This window comes from Macrosteles quadrilineatus, unplaced genomic scaffold (genome assembly GCF_028750875.1).
Source record: "Macrosteles quadrilineatus isolate MER2022 unplaced genomic scaffold, UCM_ALF_1.0 Scaffold_6__1_contigs__length_79288215, whole genome shotgun sequence".
NCBI classification, from domain to species: Eukaryota; Metazoa; Arthropoda; class Insecta; order Hemiptera; family Cicadellidae; genus Macrosteles; species Macrosteles quadrilineatus.
This window is the reverse complement of record NW_026542599.1, coordinates 63490069-63511263: the sequence shown is the minus strand read 5'-3', so window position 1 is coordinate 63511263 and position 21195 is coordinate 63490069. Positions and strand designations below refer to the sequence as shown.

Below are 21195 nucleotides of genomic sequence, written 5' to 3'. Positions count from 1 at the left end.
GCCTCTTTTAACCTTGATTTGCCCGTCCACATAGACTACAGATCTGTGCGTGGAACGTATCCAGCAAAGCAAGGGGTAAGCCGGTACAGTACGAAGGTGAATTGTATTATTATAATAAAATAATAGAGGGTTGAGTATGAAACCAACAACGAACCTTTATTCAATAAAATAAAATATTTCGTACTGATTTCGTTCATTGAAAACGTCATCACCCTTTGGACTTGGTACTACAGAAACACATTTACAAATAGAACAACTAATTTATTCAACTTTTTACAATATAGTTTACTAGTTTAAAATATTTTCTAAACTTCTCCTAAACTTATAAACGTAACCGTTTACACAACTTAACAATTTCCACAGCCTACTAAACAATTGTACAACTTAAATGATTATACATCACATCAGGTTCCTGTATTTTAGGTTACACTTGGGGAATGTACAATGGTCCTACAAGCTGAGATGGGCTGCTATATCAATCTCAAGGGAGTAAAAGTTTTACATCTGTTCTGGTTTACTATGAATACATGTAAACATTCTTGGGGAAAGTCAATACTTATTGAGATTAGCAAAAGTGATAGTAAATAGCAGTTTTTAGGTATTTTGAAATATTTCGTTTCCTATGTTACAGTTGTTAATAAATAAATGCATAACGACTTACAAAAACGTACGACCTTCAAATTTTTTACGTAATTATTACAATAACTGGTTTCCATGAATACAGCGTAGCAAGATGAATCAAAAGAATATGTTATTTATACATTTTAAATAAACGAAATAAGCATATTATTGTCAACGCACTTGACACACTGCTCTAACGATTGGATAGTATTTACATAAGCGTTTGTCTATTTATAGGTTGATATTTTGTCAAATGTAACATTACATTAGGCACACAACTTTATATTTACATCAGCTATTGTAACAAGTGAAATCATACTTTGCACCTTACTAAAACTACATTTACTTACAAACGATTATGTACAGATCCCATATAAAAGCTACGTTATAAATTTGTTATATGATATCCAGACATTATTTGATCAGAAACAATTGCTTAAAAAATGTTTAATGTAGCTTTTGAGTTTGCAAATAGCTTAGTTTCATTGCTATGCTCAGTTGTACTTAAATCTTACATTATGTCTAAATGCATTCTACAAGGAATGTAATTGTTTGCCATTCTGGGTAACCATAAAACATTGTAGCGTACTGATACATACTATATAAAATCATTTGTGTCAATTAATGTTGCTTAATGTATCAAATCGCATGTTAAAAATACTCTTGTTTACAATGGATTGTTTTTGTTTTGATTATGAATTAAAATGGATTTTTGTGATAGTGTTTAACTCAGAATTTAGTTATTTCTTACATATTTAACACCTAAAATGTGTATGTTGAACCGGAATATTTATTAGTTTTCACTATTTGGATTTTGATTTTGTTGATGTATTGCTCATTTATTGGATTGCAGAAAGATACGAAAATACAAAAAGTAATTACGGAGTTAAAGCTCATGAGGTAAGGGGCAAGCTGAAAGGTTTATGCAGGTGTGTATTGATAACAAACTTTTTTTTGTTGGCATAATTGCTAAATTGTATTAATAAATATTAATAATTGTATTAATACTTTCAATTACATTAAACGTTGAAAAAACTAAAAATTGTTGTTGTACTTGTATTTTTACTTTTTTATGTTTCCTTAAACAAAAATCGGCCTTTTTAAAGGTCTAAAAAACTAAATGTCTGAATAGTGTAATGTGCAAAAAGAACCGTATGAAACATATGTCATTCTTATTTAAATTTCAGAGAATACGTCTACTTTCTTAACTCTTACTTCTTATTAGTAAGAATTACTAATAACAAAAAGAAAACCATTTTTATAATGATAATTTTAAACCACGTTTATTTTCTATCGCTTAACCGATAGGTTACTATAGAGTTATATTATTTGAAATAGGTACAACATCATTTATTTATTGTGATTTATTCCCATCAATATTGTTAAAACATGATTCAATAATGTACTAGTTTATTGAAGAGTACAACTTTAATTGAATCTCAAAATACTTTTGTTAATTGGATACAATTCACTATAAGCGCAATTATGAGTTAATAAAATAAACAGTTTTTATAGAACTTTTCCTCAAACAAAGTTTACAACTCTAACAATTTACACTAACAACAATACTCAGTCTCTTAAAGTCTATTGCAATCACCGGAGACTAAGGAGCAAACATGTGTGATCTTAAACGGACTTCATGTCAGAGACTGAACGGTGTCTGAGTTGGAAAACAAATCGAGAGTAAAAGATTCGTGCAAATAGTTACAGGGAAATAAAGAGTTTTGACAAAAAACACATTTAATTTCCACAAAGAAGATGTATTGAAGATACTGATTGCTTGTGTTCTAATGCTTAATCGGGTTTTATATATTGCAGCGAGTATCGTGTTTAGAGTGCCTGCATGCCGTGAAGCACTGCTGGGCGCTGCACCGTCTAACACTTGTACAGTGTTGAAGGTTCCTTTTGAGGGAACTCCTGATGAAGTAGGAGTGTCCCCCCAACCTGCTACAACCTGGAGATAATAGACTATTAATACTAAATAGACCATTACATTTTGAATACTAGGGCAGATAACACTAAGGAAGTCTTCTAGGTACGTCCGCGTCGGAATACTAGAAGAAATACTAGTTGCTAACGTTGGGCTTTGTTGCAGATAGCCATATTAAAAGGTGGTGACAGGCACTAAGCCTGTGATTGGCAGCGTAGGCTACACCAGTTAGTGCCTGTCACTTTAGTATTCTGACACGGTCGAACCAAGAAGACCTAGTACTTAGTGTTAGTGATGGTGGCCAAGAAGGCCTTAATTCCTAATGTACTAGGGTAGATATTCCATCCATATGAACCAGCCATTTTCTATTCAAATAGAGAGTAGTTTATTGTTTAATTTACAAATTTGCTGGGTAAAAATTATATTTCCTGTTTTGTTTTACGATACTTTGACAATTAATGTGAAAAATGTAGTAAAACTGACAGTATGTCGCTATTCCAGTTTGGCTATTTTATAAAGTGGATAAATACGAATACCAATTTAGATGGGGACGCCATCTAGGTGCGTTTTTAACCCAAGTATGGGTCGCCGGAAGACTGCCCCCCGGAAAACTACCCCCCCAAGCAGGGTCCTACGTCATATTGACGTCAGAGACCGGGGGGCAGTTTTCCAGTCACGGACACTCAAATTTAGTTGTCAAACAGTTCTAATCTGACCTAACCTAACCAACCAAACTTGCATTTCGAAAATCTGTTTTATATTCACCACATGCCTTTTCTATTATCCAACGGAGTTACTCGAATTAAAATTAAAATTACATAGCATGATTTGTCTAGGGGGGGGGGGGGTAGTATTCCAGCCGCGGACACAGCTTCCATATTGGTTAGTTGGCAGATTTTGTGACGTCACGTTTCACCTGGGGGGTAGTTTTCCGGGGATAGTATTCCCCATCCCCCCAAGTATGTGTGAAGGGTAGGAGCAGAGTGGAATTTGATAATCCAAGTAGGCTCACAGTGCTTTTGGTCAATAAGTCAAATGGTCTTTTGGTCAAAAGTCTTTTGGTCGTCAATAAGTGAGATGGATGCACACATCTCTCGAAAGTTCTATGGCTTTCCAGGAATTCTTCAATACCCATTTTTCTGTGTGCATGATTTTTCTCACAGTTGTTCGTTGTGAAACCTACCCCCTCACTCCCCCCCCCAAAAAAATTTTTTAAATAGCAATCTTCTATAGATAGAAGAATTGAAATGTTTACCTGTACTGAGTTTGATATTTCGTCTTGACCCTCTTCCTCGGCTGAGCCGTACACCTCGTAATTCTGATCCTCCTCGTCGTCAGGAGGTCCTTGGTACACCTTCCGCGTGGGTCCGGGGATTTCTGAATGACAGGGAATAAGTCAGTAGAATACGTAACACACTTCACACTAATAAAAACCCCAGGGGTAACAAAACCGTATATTGAATTACCGTTAATGGGAATATGCATTGGTTTGGGTTAACAACACATAAAATGTAAAACCAATAATTAATCCTACGATTATTAATTATTAATCCTACGATGGTCATTAAAATATACCACAGTAATCAAAAACATATTTGGTGGGAACTATGCAGTTTTTCCAGATTTCGATGGTAATCTTTTTTACACAAAGACAATTCGAGATTAAAGAGTAAATGATAGTCATTGCGGTGTAAATTTCTTTCAAATATTCATAATACGTCCAACCCACGAATATAAGATCCGAAACTGTATGGATAATAACACAAATGACGTCACTGGCCCGAAACTAAACATGTTTGCATTATTATCGAAATATGTTTGTTTTATTATTCTGGGGGAACTGTCTAAAACCGCCTTTGTCATAATTTTAAGATTCAAGCCACTGAAGTTTTTTTTTTTTTGTTTATGATAATTATCCTTACCATTTCTATTCTCGTATTTTTGGTCTAAACTTAATTAGTATTAGGTCAATACAATGATTTACTTGTCACAAATGGTCGGGATGGTGACAAGTTTTTATATACAGGAGTAATATATTACGGCTATTTTCGTCCTCGCTAACCTAACGAGCGTTGATGTGGGCTCCAAAAACCACATTGCTATATTAACACGTCGAAAATAGTTATTTGTGTAACTAATGGGCGAAGGGGCAAAAAAGGCAGTTTCCACTCATGTTACACATTCAGTTACTATAAAGCATAAAAGTAATTAGCCTTTCAAACACTGTACAACACGTTTTTAGGTTAGGAATTCAAACATTAAACGAAATGGGAAACGCTGCACCAGCTGATCATAGTCGTATGTGTTGGCAACTTATTTTCAAGCGTAGCCTACACGGATTACGTGCATAATCAAAGCACGCTGATTGGTTGGAATACTGGTGAGCACCAAAATAAAAACTGTGCGCCAAAGTAAGGCTTTCTGTACTATAATCTGTGCAAGGAAACCTTTGTCGGGTGACTGTGGGTAATTAATATTTGTGAACGACAAAGTGTGAGCCCAATTTCCATATCTTATGTGTTCTTGCCTCTATTATAGTCTAAACGTCACATGGGTATCAATAATAAGATTTGAAAAAGAAATAACTATACAAATTTCGAAATCCTTCAGAAAGGGCCAATAGACTGAAGCATTTTGACCCAGATATGAGTAAATTACTGATAAAGGTCATCAACAGTCATCAAGGCTTGAGGTTGGTTATCAGTACCGGATGTAGACTGGTGCAATGAACAATAAGGTTATCTCTGCTGACTTCGGCCGCTACCGGATATGTCTTCTACATCCGGTAAACTAGCAGCTGATTCAGTCTTGCCACCCTTCTAAACTGATAATACATGTTTTTTTTTTCAATATTGTGGTAATAAAGCTATAGTATAGAGTGTAACGAGAATATAAGCGATTTGATTTTGGCACATTTTAAAATATCAAATATCTAGTTGATCTCTTAGTACTGTAAACCAATATTTTATTAGGTATACCATCATCCTTAGTAATTATTTTGACTTCCTTTTTATAGTTTTATCAACATTGTTTTAAACGTTTATAGCGATGGGAACATTTTTTTACAACATTCAGCTTTCGAGGTACTTTTGGCACCATTAGTAAATGACAAACTTTACAAATTCAGTACAATATTTCTAAATGACGATACGTACCATATAGCCTGATATTGCTCTCCACTTCTCCTAATGAGTTTTTGGCAATGCATCGGTATGAACCAACATCCTGTAAAATGACAAAATAGTTGACTTTGATTATTAGAAAATTTTACTTTTTTTTAAATAAGAATAATTTTATGTTTAAATTACAAACTAAACAACATTCTAAAATTTTATTTGGGAAAATATCTGAATCACAAGATGAAGATACGTACATAGTATGACTTTTGGAAAATTATACAAGGTGGTTAATATAAACAATTATACAATATAAACCAACCGGTTTATTGAATCCACGAATGATGAGGATCATTTTCACCTCGAACAAAGACTTTGTGACACTCTGAACTTCGTATTTCTCACTCGAAATCACCATCTCTCCTGAAACACGTACAACTACAACAGACCGATCTAAATATTAAACAAATTTTTTATCTAGATAGCCTAGTAAATTAACTGTCATAAAAAACTATGTCTACAAAAAAACACTTTTTCTCTGATTAATACGCTGTTATTAACTGTATTTATAAGGTAAAAAGGTATTCAATCAAGGTATTCAAGGTATTTATAAGGTAATTAAGTTGATTCATAAGGTAAAACATAGGTTTTTACATTTTTTTTCAACCTAGAACTAATGAATAAGTAATTTATATAGTTCAATTAGCGAATTTCCCATAAAGGAAGTAAGCTATTTCCGTTGGTCTCATGGTAGAACCTAGGCCCGGTACCGATTTACTTTTCAGTTTTGAGGTCCCCAGAGGCAAAAAAAACCATCCGTTCAAATTAATATATTGTGTCTGTAAGCACAATTCATGGAATTATGTTTTTTATGTCCTTCATGTTCTTTTTCAACCGAAAGATGAAAAAGAGTATGGACAAACATGCGGCTGTGTCAACAGCTCAATAACACTATATAGATAAAAATATATGATTGAAATTTACAAAAACACCCCTTGAGTTCTCCATCAATGTTCGGTACGACTGGAATCCTTTTCCAAAGACGTTTTCGTCGCTCCTTCCACCAAACCTGGCACGCCGGGATAATATTTCAAATGTGCAAATGAAATCCGTTAAAAGTAAAGCTCCGGCAAACAGCGCGCAATAATATCGCACAATAACGGCTCATTTGCATAGCGTAAATATTCAACTTGGAGTCGCAGTTAATTTGAGCTGTCGCCCCCAAACTTGGCCAAGAATCTCGTCGCCAGCGGAACCTGGTGTGGAATCTGCCCACTTTCTTTTACTTCTACAATTTAATTGGTTCACGTTGGTATAAAAAAGTTGTTCATAAAAAATCCGGCCGGTAGATGACTGGAGTGTCCAATCGAAATTGATCATCGCCTAGGTCTTAAGTATACATTTACTGATTTGTATTTAAGTGTAAATTCATGTGTGTTATTCGACGAATTTTTATTTACATTCAATAAGTACAGTAGCACTTATCAAGGTAGAATGAGAAAACCTTGTCAAGGTAACTTTAAACAGGATTTTGATGTTTGTTATAATATGTTTATATTTGTGGGGTTGATGTCGTTACGTTCATTAGTTGGTGTTTTATACACTCTACACGCATTTATCAACTGTAAGTTTCCGCTAGTTACCGTAGTTGTATGTGTAGAGATATCCTTACTTTCTAGCAAACAGTTTCAATCGGACTATATATTGTGTAGCAAAACAATTAATTAACAGTTGAAAATAGCATGATATTGATATCCTCCAGAAGCCTTTGTTATTTAAAAAACAATAGTGTGACAAATAACAGAGTAAAATACCTGGTACATGTATCCTTAGGTATTAGCCGAAGACAAATATCGTTAGTTCTGTCCTTTGCCGCTAGGGTCGTGTTTAAAAAAAAAGTTGATTCTAGTTATTTAAAACCTCGTTTAACCTAATCAAACTATGAGATCATAAACAACAACCTCGTCATCTAGTTATATAACCTAGGAAGCGGAAATCATAAAATTTACTCTAAAATAATAGAACCAAAATGTCATCAACACCAGCACCCAGTGTCCAACCATGAACTAGACACAAAAAACAACCTTCGAATTTTACAATGGGATGAGAAGTCTATGAAAGTCTATGGTACAGTGTGTTGATAAGTCCATGGAACAATTTACAAAGAAACCTATTATTATTTCATGTTAATTATTTCATGACTTTGAACCCCCTAACATAAATATATGTACGTTTTAAGCATAATTAATCTAATTTGGACGTGCGAGTATTTGCTATGTCTTACCAGAGTCGCGCACCCAGTAGTTGATGGACTTTGGCGATGCTTCCACATAGCACTCTAGAGTGACGTCAGTGGCCGTAGGAGCTCCTACCAGCTGATTGGGCACCTGAATCACTGGATGGACTGGAAAAGGGAAACAACGGCTCTTCAAGTATACTAATTATTTTACCACCTCTAAAGTGATCTTCGTAAATGAAAACTGGTGCACTATGACTACCTACTATAGTTTAGCCTTATTTTAAAACTTAAACTGAGATATTTCAGCTATTAGTTATTTGATAGTTTTGATCTTGATGTTGTTTGATAGGGAATATCAAATTCGAAATAAAAAGTGTTCTTAACATTTTGTCATAAAATTAGAAAGTTATTAGTAGTAGGTTAAAAAAATTAAAATTACCACCATTTTCAAATTTAATTTTGAACCATTTTAATGTTTTCCTAGCAAAGATCTTTTATGTGTAAAAGAATTAATTGGGGGATAGTTGGGTAAATATTCATTTTCGGACACACGCCTTCATATCACTTTTTTCTTTCTTTTGGTATAAGAAATCATTTCCCTAAGTTCTGAAATGTTTTTGGACACATTGTATATTTTCTAAATCGTATACAAAGTTGACTTTTTTAAAACATGTAACTGTTGAGGGTAGTCCAGATTTTAATCTTTTCAAATGTAAACATATTGTCTATAAAAAATAATGTAGACACGATTAATAAAAGTTAGTTTTGAAGTGCGATTCTTAAAATGTCTGTTAGTTGACATTTTAATTCATAAAAAATTTAAAGTTGTATACCAATGGTATACTAATTAGCGCCTAAAATTTACATTTTTCTGTTTATAATTAATTGACATTTTTTAAGTGCCAGGGAAATAAAGTGTTAAAGTAGTTCAAAGGTGGAAAGTAACGTTATGGATTTTTAAGAAATAAAATAAAAAGATACATGATGAAATTGCTAAAAATATTTTGCTTTGAGGAAAACTCACAATGCACGTTGACGAGTATTCTCTTGCTTACAGAGGGTGGGATGCCGTTAGAGGCTATACACAGGTAGGCACCCATCTCACCCCTCGTGATCTTGGGCAGCTTCAGCACCTCCCCTTGGTATGACGTCACTGTAAATAGGAATGGCGTCACAATGATACACCAATGTTGTTCTGAATGTGGAGAAATGAACAGCTAACACTAAGTTTAACTGGCTTTATAAAAAGGACTTTTCCAAAACGTAAAAAACAAAGTGTTATACACGAAAAAGTTGTGTAAAAACTTCAATTTACGTAAATTATGAATCACTTTCACTATATTAAACAGTAAGAACGTTCTCGTGCATGTTTTGTAAGGTGATTTTAATTTATTATTTGTGAAAATGTTAAAAACATTGATGGGTCTATTAGTAATTTACTTCTATATTATGTTTTACTTGTTGCATGTTACTAGTCTGACCGTGCCTCGCCACGGGGAGAGAACGCAGATATGGTGGTTCTTCACCACCTCGTCCAATGTAAACCGCTGGATTTTGGAGCTTTTTATGTAAATTAGTTTTATCAATGTCCATGTCACAAGGCAAAATACTCTACAGATGCGTTTTTTACCAGTTGGAACACATAAGGCTCCCCAAACTCTATGGTTCTTGTGTCACTTAATTATATAATTATTTCTTAACTTTAAACAAACTTTTGTGTAATGTTTAATTGAATTTGTTTCAAACTAAATAGAGCTTAAATTTGTGTTGTTGTAAAATGATTTATTCACGTATAATATTTTCAAAAGAAAATATGGTTATATATTTCCTTGATGACTTTTTTGATAAACTGTGGTAAAAACATGTATAACATATATTTTCACTTTGATATAAAACATAGTATGTACTGTTTGATGACTGATTAGTTTCTTTACTTCCCGCCCATTCATTCGTGGTCAATATAATTACTTACACCGATCAGAAATTAATACTTGAAGTTTGTAACGTACCTTTGGTTTTTCCTCCAGCCTCTTTGACGACGATCTCGCCGTTGTCTTCTCTTCTCCAGGTAACGTGCGGTGTTGGATATCCTCGGGCTTTGCACGTCAACTTGGCAGTTCCTCCCTCAGGCACCATGACGTCGCTGGAGGTCTCCTCGTTGACAAAGTCTGGCGGAACCACTACATCCAGGTGCCCCATCTGTCAACGATACTCATGTTAGACAGGCTTAGAAACAGTCAGGCCTGATGTTTAACATATTTGTCATGTCTAAGGTTTGTATTCATACTATTTTTAGGTTTACTGAATCTATATAATGTTTTGTGTGGATTTTGTAGGTTAGAGTGGCTCATGCACATAATACCCTCCCAATGACAACCCAAATAGTCATTACCAACAATAGAGTCATTAGGTAACCAATAAACATGGTTGAACCAATGATTCATTTCGGAATTTTTCTCGATGTAAAAACTCATATAGTATATAGCTAAAACGCGATTGAATATTTGAAATTGATATCAGGATTACATTAAATATTTGCATTAGATATTCAATTTATAAAATATTTTTTTTATTTGATCATGATAATACTTTTTTATGTGACCACATTTACACGTTTTTAGTAAAATACACACACAGCTTTAAACACTTGGACGGGAGAAAGCTAAAATAATTCAATCTACTGGTTCTCGAGATTTTGATAAATTTCAATGAACTGTCAAGAAGAGGCATTGAAACATTGCGGGAGTTAGCAGCTGCGATATTAAAATATGGAAATCTGGTGATTTCTTTGACAGCGCGAGTCACCAAACAGAGAAATAAACTCCCCTTTGTCCTCATATTTTGTCTCCTGTGGTGAAAAGAATTGAATATGTGATTCTGGTTTGTCTGGGCCAACATTCATCGAAAGTGAAATTAAAATTTGCAGCGCTAATTTCACCAAGAATTAAGATCACATGTGAAGTAAAGCTAATGGTATCTTCACATAGGGATTTATAACAAAATGTACTGTGGTAAAATTAAAATATGGAGCCTTTTGGTAAATATTGATGCAACTTTCATTATGAAATTGTATTAAATAACAGTGTTGTGATAGGTAGTCAAGATTATATCTTTAAAAAGTAAACAGGTTTAAACAACTACATCGGGATATAATAGAACACTTGATATATCTTATTAAAAAAATAATGAAATTTTTTGAAGATGTGTATTTTTTTAAATTTGATTCTCCGATTGGCTTCGTGTAAGAAAACTCTGGGCTTTTCAAAAACGGATGTAAACTTTGTCAAAACATCTACCTGACCATAAAAGGACTATTTGTGCCCACAAGTGGGTTAAGTGTAATCAACGTCTGTCATAGTACTGTCCTCTTCTCATTCCTCCTTCTGTCCATACATGAATAATCCACGTGGAGTGATCTGTGTGACTCACAGACACACGTGGGTTGTGAGTGATCACCTACCTGACTCTTCATGGGGTCCGTGTTGATCTGACACATGTATTGTCCTCTGTCCTCCTCCTGTACACTGCGGACATGTAGGTTCCACGTGGAGTGATCTGAGTGACTCACAGACACACGAGGGTTGTGAGTGATCACCTACCTGACTCTTCATGGGGTCCGTGTTGATCTGACACATGTATTGTCCTCTGTCCTCCTCCTGTACACTGCGGACATGTAGGTTCCACGTGGAGTGATCTGAGTGACTCACAGACACACGAGGGTTGTGAGTGATCACCTACCTGACTCTTCATGGGGTCCGTGTTGATCTGACACATGTATTGTCCTCTGTCCTCCTCCTGTACACTGCGGACATGTAGGTTCCACGTGGAGTGATCTGAGTGACTCACAGACACACGAGGTTTTTGGGTGATCACCTACCTGACTCTTCATGGGGTCCGTGTTGATCTGACACATGTATTGTCCTCTGTCCTCCTCCTGTACACTGCGGACATGTAGGTTCCACGTGGAGTGATCTGAGTGACTCACAGACACACGAGGTTTTTGAGTGATCACCTACCTGACTCTTCATGGGGTCCGTGTTGATCTGACACATGTATTGTCCTCTGTCCTCCTCCTGTACACTGCGGGCATGTAGGTTCCACGTGGAGTGATCTGAGTGACTCACAGACACACGAGGTTTTTGAGTGATCACCTACCTGACTCTTCATGGGGTCCGTGTTGATTTGACACATGTATTGTCCTCTGTCCTCCTCCTGTACACTGCGGACATGTAGGTTCCACGTGGAGTGATCTGAGTGACTCACAGACACACGAGGTTTTTGAGTGATCACCTACCTGACTCTTCATGGGGTCCGTGTTGATCTGACACATGTATTGTCCTCTGTCCTCCTCCTGTACACTGCGGACATGTAGGATCCACGTGGAGTGATCTGAGTGACTCACAGACACGTGGGTTGTGAGTGATCACCTACCTGACTCTTCATGGGGTCCGTGTTGATCTGACACATGTATTGTCCTCTTTCCTCCTCCTGTACACTGCGGACATGTAGGTTCCACGTGGAGTGATCTGAGTGACTCACAGACACACGAGGTTTTTGAGTGATCACCTACCTGACTCTTCATGGGGTCCGTGTTGATCTGTCACATGTATTGTCCTCTGTCCTCCTCCTGTACACTGCGGACATGTAGGTTCCACGTGGAGTGATCTGAGTGACTCACAGACAAGTGGGTTGTGAGTGATCACCTACCTGACTCTTCATGGGGTCCGTGTTGATCTGACACATGTATTGTCCTCTGTCCTCCTCCTGTACACTGCGGACATGTAGGTTCCACGTGGAGTGATCTGATTGACTCACAGACACACGAGGTTTTTGAGTGATCACCTACCTGACTCTTCATGGGGTCAGTGTTGATCTGACACATGTATTGTCCTCTGTCCTCCTCCTGTACACTGCGGACATGTAGGTTCCACGTGGAGTGATCTGGGTGACTCACAGACACGTGGGTTGTGAGTGATCACCTACCTGACTCTTCATGGGGTCCGTGTTGATCTGACACATGTATTGTCCTCTGTCCTCCTCCTGTACACTGCGGACATGTAGGTTCCACGTGGAGTGATCTGGGTGACTCACAGACACGTGGGTTGTGAGTGATCACCTACCTGACTCTTCATGGGGTCCGTGTTGATCTGACACATGTATTGTCCTCTGTCCTCCTCCTGTACACTGCGGACATGTAGGTTCCACGTGGAGTGATCTGAGTGACTCACAGACACACGAGGTTTTTGAGTGATCACCTACCTGACTCTTCATGGGGTCCGTGTTGATCTGACACATGTATTGTCCTCTGTCCTCCTCCTGTACACTGCGGACATGTAGGTTCCACGTGGAGTGATCTGAGTGACTCACAGACACACGAGGTTTTTGAGTGATCACCTACCTGACTCTTCATGGGGTCCGTGTTGATCTGACACATGTATTGTCCTCTGTCCTCCTCCTGTACACTGCGGACATGTAGGTTCCACGTGGAGTGATCTGAGTGACTCACAGACACACGAGGTTTTTGAGTGATCACCTACCTGACTCTTCATGGGGTCCGTGTTGATCTGACACATGTATTGTCCTCTGTCCTCCTCCTGTACACTGCGGGCATGTAGGTTCCACGTGGAGTGATCTGAGTGACTCACAGACACACGAGGTTTTTGAGTGATCACCTACCTGACTCTTCATGGGGTCCGTGTTGATCTGACACATGTATTGTCCTCTGTCCTCCTCCTGTACACTGCGGACATGTAGGATCCACGTGGAGTGATCTGAGTGACTCACAGACACGTGGGTTGTGAGTGATCACCTACCTGACTCTTCATGGGGTCCGTGTTGATCTGACACATGTATTGTCCTCTGTCCTCCTCCTGTACACTGCGGACATGTAGGTTCCACGTGGAGTGATCTGAGTGACTCACAGACACACGAGGTTTTTGAGTGATCACCTACCTGACTCTTCATGGGGTCAGTGTTGATCTGTCACATGTATTGTCCTCTGTCCTCCTCCTGTACACTGCGGACATGTAGGTTCCACGTGGAGTGATCTGAGTGACTCACAGACAAGTGGGTTGTGAGTGATCACCTACCTGACTCTTCATGGGGTCCGTGTTGATCTGACACATGTATTGTCCTCTGTCCTACTCCTGTACACTGCGGACATGTAGGTTCCACGTGGAGTGATCTGATTGACTCACAGACACACGAGGTTTTTGAGTGATCACCTACCTGACTCTTCATGGGGTCAGTGTTGATCTGACACATGTATTGTCCTCTGTCCTCCTCCTGTACACTGCGGACATGTAGGTTCCACGTGGAGTGATCTGGGTGACTCACAGACACGTGGGTTGTGAGTGATCACCTACCTGACTCTTCATGGGGTCCGTGTTGATCTGACACATGTATTGTCCTCTGTCCTCCTCCTGTACACTGCGGACATGTAGGTTCCACGTGGAGTGATCTGGGTGACTCACAGACACGTGGGTTGTGAGTGATCACCTACCTGACTCTTCATGGGGTCCGTGTTGATCTGAACACATGTATTGTCCTCTGTCCTCCTCCTGTACACTGCGGACATGTAGGTTCCACGTGGAGTGATCTGAGTGACTCACAGACACGTGGGTTGTGAGTGATCACCTACCTGACTCTTCATGGGGTCCGTGTTGATCTGACACATGTATTGTCCTCTGTCCTCCTCCTGTACACTGCGGACATGTAGGTTCCACGTGGAGTGATCTGAGTGACTCACAGACACACGAGGTTTTTGAGTGATCACCTACCTGACTCTTCATGGGGTCCGTGTTGATCTGTCACATGTATTGTCCTCTGTCCTCCTCCTGTACACTGCGGACATGTAGGTTCCACGTGGAGTGATCTGAGTGACTCACAGACAAGTGGGTTGTGAGTGATCACCTACCTGACTCTTCATGGGGTCCGTGTTGATCTGACACATGTATTGTCCTCTGTCCTCCTCCTGTACACTGCGGACATGTAGGTTCCACGTGGAGTGATCTGATTGACTCACAGACACACGAGGTTTTTGAGTGATCACCTACCTGACTCTTCATGGGGTCAGTGTTGATCTGACACATGTATTGTCCTCTGTCCTCCTCCTGTACACTGCGGACATGTAGGTTCCACGTGGAGTGATCTGGGTGACTCACAGACACGTGGGTTGTGAGTGATCACCTACCTGACTCTTCATGGGGTCCGTGTTGATCTGAACACATGTATTGTCCTCTGTCCTCCTCCTGTACACTGCGGACATGTAGGTTCCACGTGGAGTGATCTGAGTGACTCACAGACACGTGGGTTGTGAGTGATCACCTACCTGACTCTTCATGGGGTCCGTGTTGATCTGACACATGTATTGTCCTCTGTCCTCCTCCTGTACACTGCGGACATGTAGGTTCCACGTGGAGTGATCTGAGTGACTCACAGACACGTGGGTTGTGAGTGATCACCTACCTGACTCTTCATGGGGTCCGTGTTGATCTGACACATGTATTGTCCTCTGTCCTCCTCCTGTACACTGCGGACATGTAGGTTCCACGTGGAGTGATCTGGGTGACTCACAGACACGTGGGTTGTGAGTGATCACCTACCTGACTCTTCATGGGGTCCGTGTTGATCTGAACACATGTATTGTCCTCTGTCCTCCTCCTGTACACTGCGGACATGTAGGTTCCACGTGGAGTGATCTGGGTGACTCACAGACACGTGGGTTGTGAGTGATCACCTACCTGACTCTTCATGGGGTCCTTGTTGATCTGAACACATGTATTGTCCTCTGTCCTCCTCCTGTACACTGCGGACATGTAGGTTCCACGTGGAGTGATCTGAGTGACTCACAGACACACGAGGTTTTTGAGTGATCACCTACCTGACTCTTCATGGGGTCCGTGTTGATCTGACACATGTACTGTCCTCTGTCCTCCTCCTGTACACTGCGGACATGTAGGTTCCACGTGGAGTGATCTGGGTGACTCACAGACACACGAGGTTTTTGAGTGATCACCTACCTGACTCTTCATGGGGTCCGTGTTGATCTGACACATGTATTGTCCTCTGTCCTCCTCCTGTACACTGCGGACATGTAGGTTCCACGTGGAGTGATCTGAGTGACTCACAGACACACGAGGTTTTTGAGTGATCACCTACCTGACTCTTCATGGGGTCCGTGTTGATCTGACACATGTACTGTCCTCTGTCCTCCTCCTGTACACTGCGGACATGTAGGTTCCATGTGGAGTGATCTGGGTGACTCACAGACACACGAGTTTTTTGAGTGATCACCTACCTGACTCTTCATAGGGTCCGTGTTGATCTGACACATGTACTGTCCTCTGTCCTCCTCCTGTACACTGCGGACATGTAGGTTCCACGTGGAGTGATCTGAGTGACTCACAGACACACGAGGGTTGTGAGTGATCACGTGATCGTGGATTGCTTGTATCGCTTTCGTGTCAGCCTTCACCCAGCCAACCTGAAGTCAAAATTTGTGGCTGATGAATACTAATAGATTTACTATAGATTACAATATGTGCTGGAAGCAAGAAATCTCAATATTACGGAGTCATCACATTTTATATGCTCCTTAACTGAGTTAAACGAGGTTTATTCTCTCATCAGAATTTGTTTATCAGGAAATTTCCTAATATTTTAAGTTAACTTCTTCAGAAATAAATAACGGTAATGTTTATTGCTCTTAAATGAAATGTAGGCGATGTCGCCACTCATGGGACAGCGTTCAGGGTGGCTGAAAGGAACTAGAGCACTGAGTGACCCACAGCGAACATGTTAAAAGACTTACATTATGACAATTTAAATTCCTCTTTTAGAAAACTAATATTGCACATTTTGTTACAAAATAATTTCATGTTTTAGCATAGCTTGTAAATATAACTAGGACTAATTATTTTTCTACTAACTAATATTCCTTTTTTTCAATACTCAAACTACGTTAAATAGGATTTTACACCTATCTTATTTGTTGGGGAAATATATCATTTGAAATGATCGTTTTCACAAAATAGGTAGTTTCATGATAAACCCAATGTTTAACGCCACTGACCCTGTATCCGCCCAGGTGCTGTACTGTGCACCTGAAGGTGGCGTCTCTCCCTACTGCAACTGTCAGGTTCTCCAGTGGCTCTGCAAACTCAGGTTGGAACGCTATACCTGCAACAGACCAGTCAAATAAAAATATATCTGTTTGGGGAAACTGTATAGTAGTTGTAGACATTCCATCCCCATGTTAAATTTGTAGCCAGATTTTTCATCAAAATCGTCGTAGTTGTTATGAGCCACCTACAGATTGTGCTGATCTAAATTACTAAATTCTGTCGAATACACCAACTTTTTTACCAAGTCAAACTTAGGGAATGGTGAGCAATACCAACTGTTATGATTCATCAACCTGCAAGAAAAAAAAGGTATAAAATAGAATTATAGACAACAGCGCATTCTGTGACTGGCTCACACAACTAGGTTATCTTTAATAAATAATTGGTGACAGCTGGTCCATATAGATGGGATTTCTACTTTAGTATCCTTAGTATCCAATAGTCATTGGTTCTACTACACAGTTTCTTGTAAATAACATGATGCGTTCCTTTATTGTCGTACTAACACAATTATTTATTTTTGATACTATAATATTTTCCTCTCAGCGCGAAGAGTTGAACTATATGCTTTGTGATTCAGCTAAATCAGCTCGTTGATAATTTTAGAGCCATCCCTCACCATGAATACGGGATAAAATATGATACCACCGCCACAGCAAGCCTCTCGGATTAAGCGGTATTCCATTTCCTGATAAGATTTTCAATTAAATCTATTGAATTAAATAACATTAGGTTTAACAAGAGCTGAGGTTATCTGCTACAGGGTAGAGTGTAAAGTGTTTTCTGCTCCCTGTAAAGTGTGTTTTGGTAAAATTTGCCAACGTTGATCAACATATATACAGTACTAAGTAGGCCTACACTACAAGAGTTTACTTAATCTCCATAAGCATGGGAATTTTTATATTGAAAATTTTTTCTTTGACCAATAACCGTATAAAAACACTTCATGATACTGAGTTATTTGTCTTTTAAAGCTCTACAATTGCCTTGAGAGAAAAGTGGTCCGATCATGCTGGTTTGTGAACTCGTTCAAAGAAACGTAGTACACATTCGTACCAAATTGCATCATATAGTCACAAGATGACCATGAAATATTTAATTAGAATTTCACAAGACTTACAAATTTCAACGAGTAATCCAAGTTACCTTAGTTCATACATAATGACAGACGCCAAGTACAGACCTAAAACACAGCTGAAACCTTCAAGGTTCAATTATAAAATAGAATTGACTCCCAAGTTCGTGCATCGTAATATTTCATCGCATATTCATCAAAACGGTTTTGAAGGCGTATACGCAGATCTGTACTTGTGCAGGACATTTATTTGTGGAACCACATCATGTGTTAAAGGCCCCAATGCATTGTTCGTCAACCTAAATGGTCCTACTAGCGTGCATGTCTCTAGCGAACTATCTATTTTGTTAGGTTAGGTCATCAATATAATTGAGCCCTCACAAAAAATTTATACAGAGTTAAACATTTGATCTGAATTAAAATCTGTGTATAGTATAGTTAATGTCTACTTGGGTATAAATAGATTTAGCTCACTGATTATCAGGGTTTAAAGGATCGAATAAATTAATTTGCCTTCTAACTATCTATTAGAGCTCACAAAAATTAAAACAATCAACGTAATACAAACTAATTTCGAAACTTAAATGTTACCTCTGACACAGTGTAAAACTATATAAGCACTACATTTACACAATGTTCAACACTAAGAAAACACAGAGATGATTTGCATTAAGATTTAATCCAAGATTTTACACCAGACTCCACCAAAAACTGTTAATATAATTTTACTGATGCTGCACGTAAAATATCGGCAATAGAGTTTTGCATTCAATTGTAAAGTGGGTTCTCAGAGTTGAAGATATCGTCGGATTTCCATATTTTAATATAACACCTGGAGACTGAGAATTCCTCTCAAGGGAAGTATTTGTGTCGCTGCAACGTCGTACGTTCATTTGGCTTCAAACTGCATGTGTAATCAAACTTGTGGAGAGAAAATAATATATTACGACTAATACAGTTTTAATTGTCTTACGAGTTTTACACCGTCTCTTTTCATTGCAAACAGGATGAAAATTATATGTATGTGACGAAAGATTTATCAAGCCAACAATAAAGTATAACTTTTACGAAACTATAAATTATGTCAATAGTGTTTTTATGGAATGTTTAATCAATTATGGATACTTAAAGCCATGGATTTTCTCAATTTACTATGCTACTGTAAGTTAACTATATTTTTACTCATCACTTGACTCTCATCGGATGGGTAAAGTAGATTTAAACTTTTAATGAAATTGTATCGCAAAAAATAAAACATATATTGATTTACTTGCTTTTTCAATACAATCTGTAACGTTTTATCATATATTACATTTTGTTGTTAAATGTTATTATTAACACATTCATGATAATTGTTGCGTGTTGCAATGTGTTGCGCATTTTATTAGTTTCTATAAATAAATATATAAAAAAACTTTTAAGAATTAAAATAAGTATGTGAGTTAAATTAAGACATAGCAAAAGAATTAATAATGTTGGTACTTTAACTAGTAGCCATTACATTTTAATTGATGTAAACAAATATTTGTCTTTGCTAATTTAATAAAAAGGATACCACAATTGATTATTCAACTGTGAATACTCTCTGATTTTATTTTATCGTATCAAGCCACATGAGTCGCGGTTCGACCCATATTGGGCAAACGATATTTGCCTAAATTGGGCATCATATAGGTGCTTCATACTTTAATGAGAAATAATATTATATATTAACACATTAGAGATTATAACATATGAAATAAAATGTTATTTTATCATATTTTATTCCAAAACGTATTTATCTTCGAACGTAATCTTTGACTTTGGCAATGGATAAATAATGTTAAAAATGTAGACACAACTGGTTTAAAATAAAAATAAAATTATAATATTGGCCTTATGGGTTGCCATGTTGGTGACGAAATAACAACAAAATATAAACAGAAAATGAGAAAAATGGAATAAATTACAATCACATGTTTTATTTACAGCGTTTTATAAATACATTTTACCTACGACCGTTTTTTAAAGTAGCCATTTCAGTCCAGTTCTTAGAATTGAAAAGTTTCACTTTACAGCTGTTCACTTTCATATCCGCATAGTTTCATTTCATATCCGCATAGTTTTCTCATATCCACACAGGTAACGGACCAATGAGGTTCAAGTATTGAGAGAAAAGAATTAAAATTGTAATGCTTCGAACGTCAACTAATCAGCTGATCAGCTGATCAGTTGACCAATTTAATTGTTGATCCGACTTGTTCATGTTGATACTCGCGTATTCTTAATTAAGTTGGTGGAAGTCCAAAAATAAATGAAATATTTGCCGAATTGTACCTGATACAATATTATTTATGGTAAGAATGCTGCTAGCAATGTAATATTTAACTAAGTTTAACAAACACATAATTACAGGAAATCAGCTGATTATATAACAAGTCGTTGCATCACTTTCAGTGGCAATGACAATACACGAAAACATAACCTCTCTAAAAAGTTATCAGTAGTTATTGTTAGTAATTAAATCCAGATTGATAGTAATTAAAAAACGGTCGTAGGTAAAGTAGTGTACGCAACTCGCGTTAATAGTCTTTACGACACTCGTAGAAGTTTTTAAGGCACTCGCCAAGGCTCGTGCCTTAAATTTTCTACTCGTGTCGTAAAGACTCACTTAACGCAATCGTTGCGTAAACTACTATTATAAAATTCTAAGGGAAATAATTCTGAAAACTCAATGTATGATTGTTTTTTTCGTCTACCACCATTGGAGACAAAAGACTGAGACTCTGGTTCTCTTGAGTAAATATAAACACTCAATCAGCTGGGTTATCCCTGAGAGGAAATTAAAACAGATGGAAACAAAGCTTGCACGGACAGGTTTGATAGCATGTCCGTTTGAAAGTAAATATCACGAGTTTTTCATTGTCCACACGTCATTCATTCTCCAAAAGAAATTTTAAATTTGTTAGTGAACCAGAAAATATTATATGTGAATATGTTATGATAAAAATACAAAGCCATATATCATTTTGCAATGTCAAATTGTATTTTTACTTATATTGCATCTCATTTCATTTTTTTTATGCCACTTTAGTTAAGACTTGGCCGAT

The 21195-nt window shown here is 37.7% G+C and overlaps 1 protein-coding gene across 3 annotated transcripts in view; it reads right to left on the bottom strand.

The window, feature by feature from the left end:
- Positions 1–322: 322 nt before the first annotated feature.
- Positions 323–21195, bottom strand: part of LOC128996844 (lachesin-like) — a 117572-nt gene continuing 96699 nt past the window's right edge. For 2 of the 3 annotated variants that reach the window (XM_054422347.1, XM_054422348.1), the window contains 9 exons: positions 16980–17086; positions 16206–16391; positions 9916–10105; positions 8931–9059; positions 7952–8071; positions 5990–6090; positions 5707–5776; positions 3807–3928; positions 323–2575 (listed from right to left, as the gene is read on the bottom strand). In XM_054422347.1, the coding sequence (XP_054278322.1) occupies positions 2264–2575; positions 3807–3928; positions 5707–5776; positions 5990–6090; positions 7952–8071; positions 8931–9059; positions 9916–10105; positions 16206–16391; positions 16980–17086 (1337 nt within the window). In that variant the 3' untranslated portion in view covers positions 323–2263. The remainder of the gene's footprint in view (positions 2576–3806; positions 3929–5706; positions 5777–5989; positions 6091–7951; positions 8072–8930; positions 9060–9915; positions 10106–16205; positions 16392–16979; positions 17087–21195) is intronic. The other variant, XM_054422349.1, reaches the window with a different exon arrangement.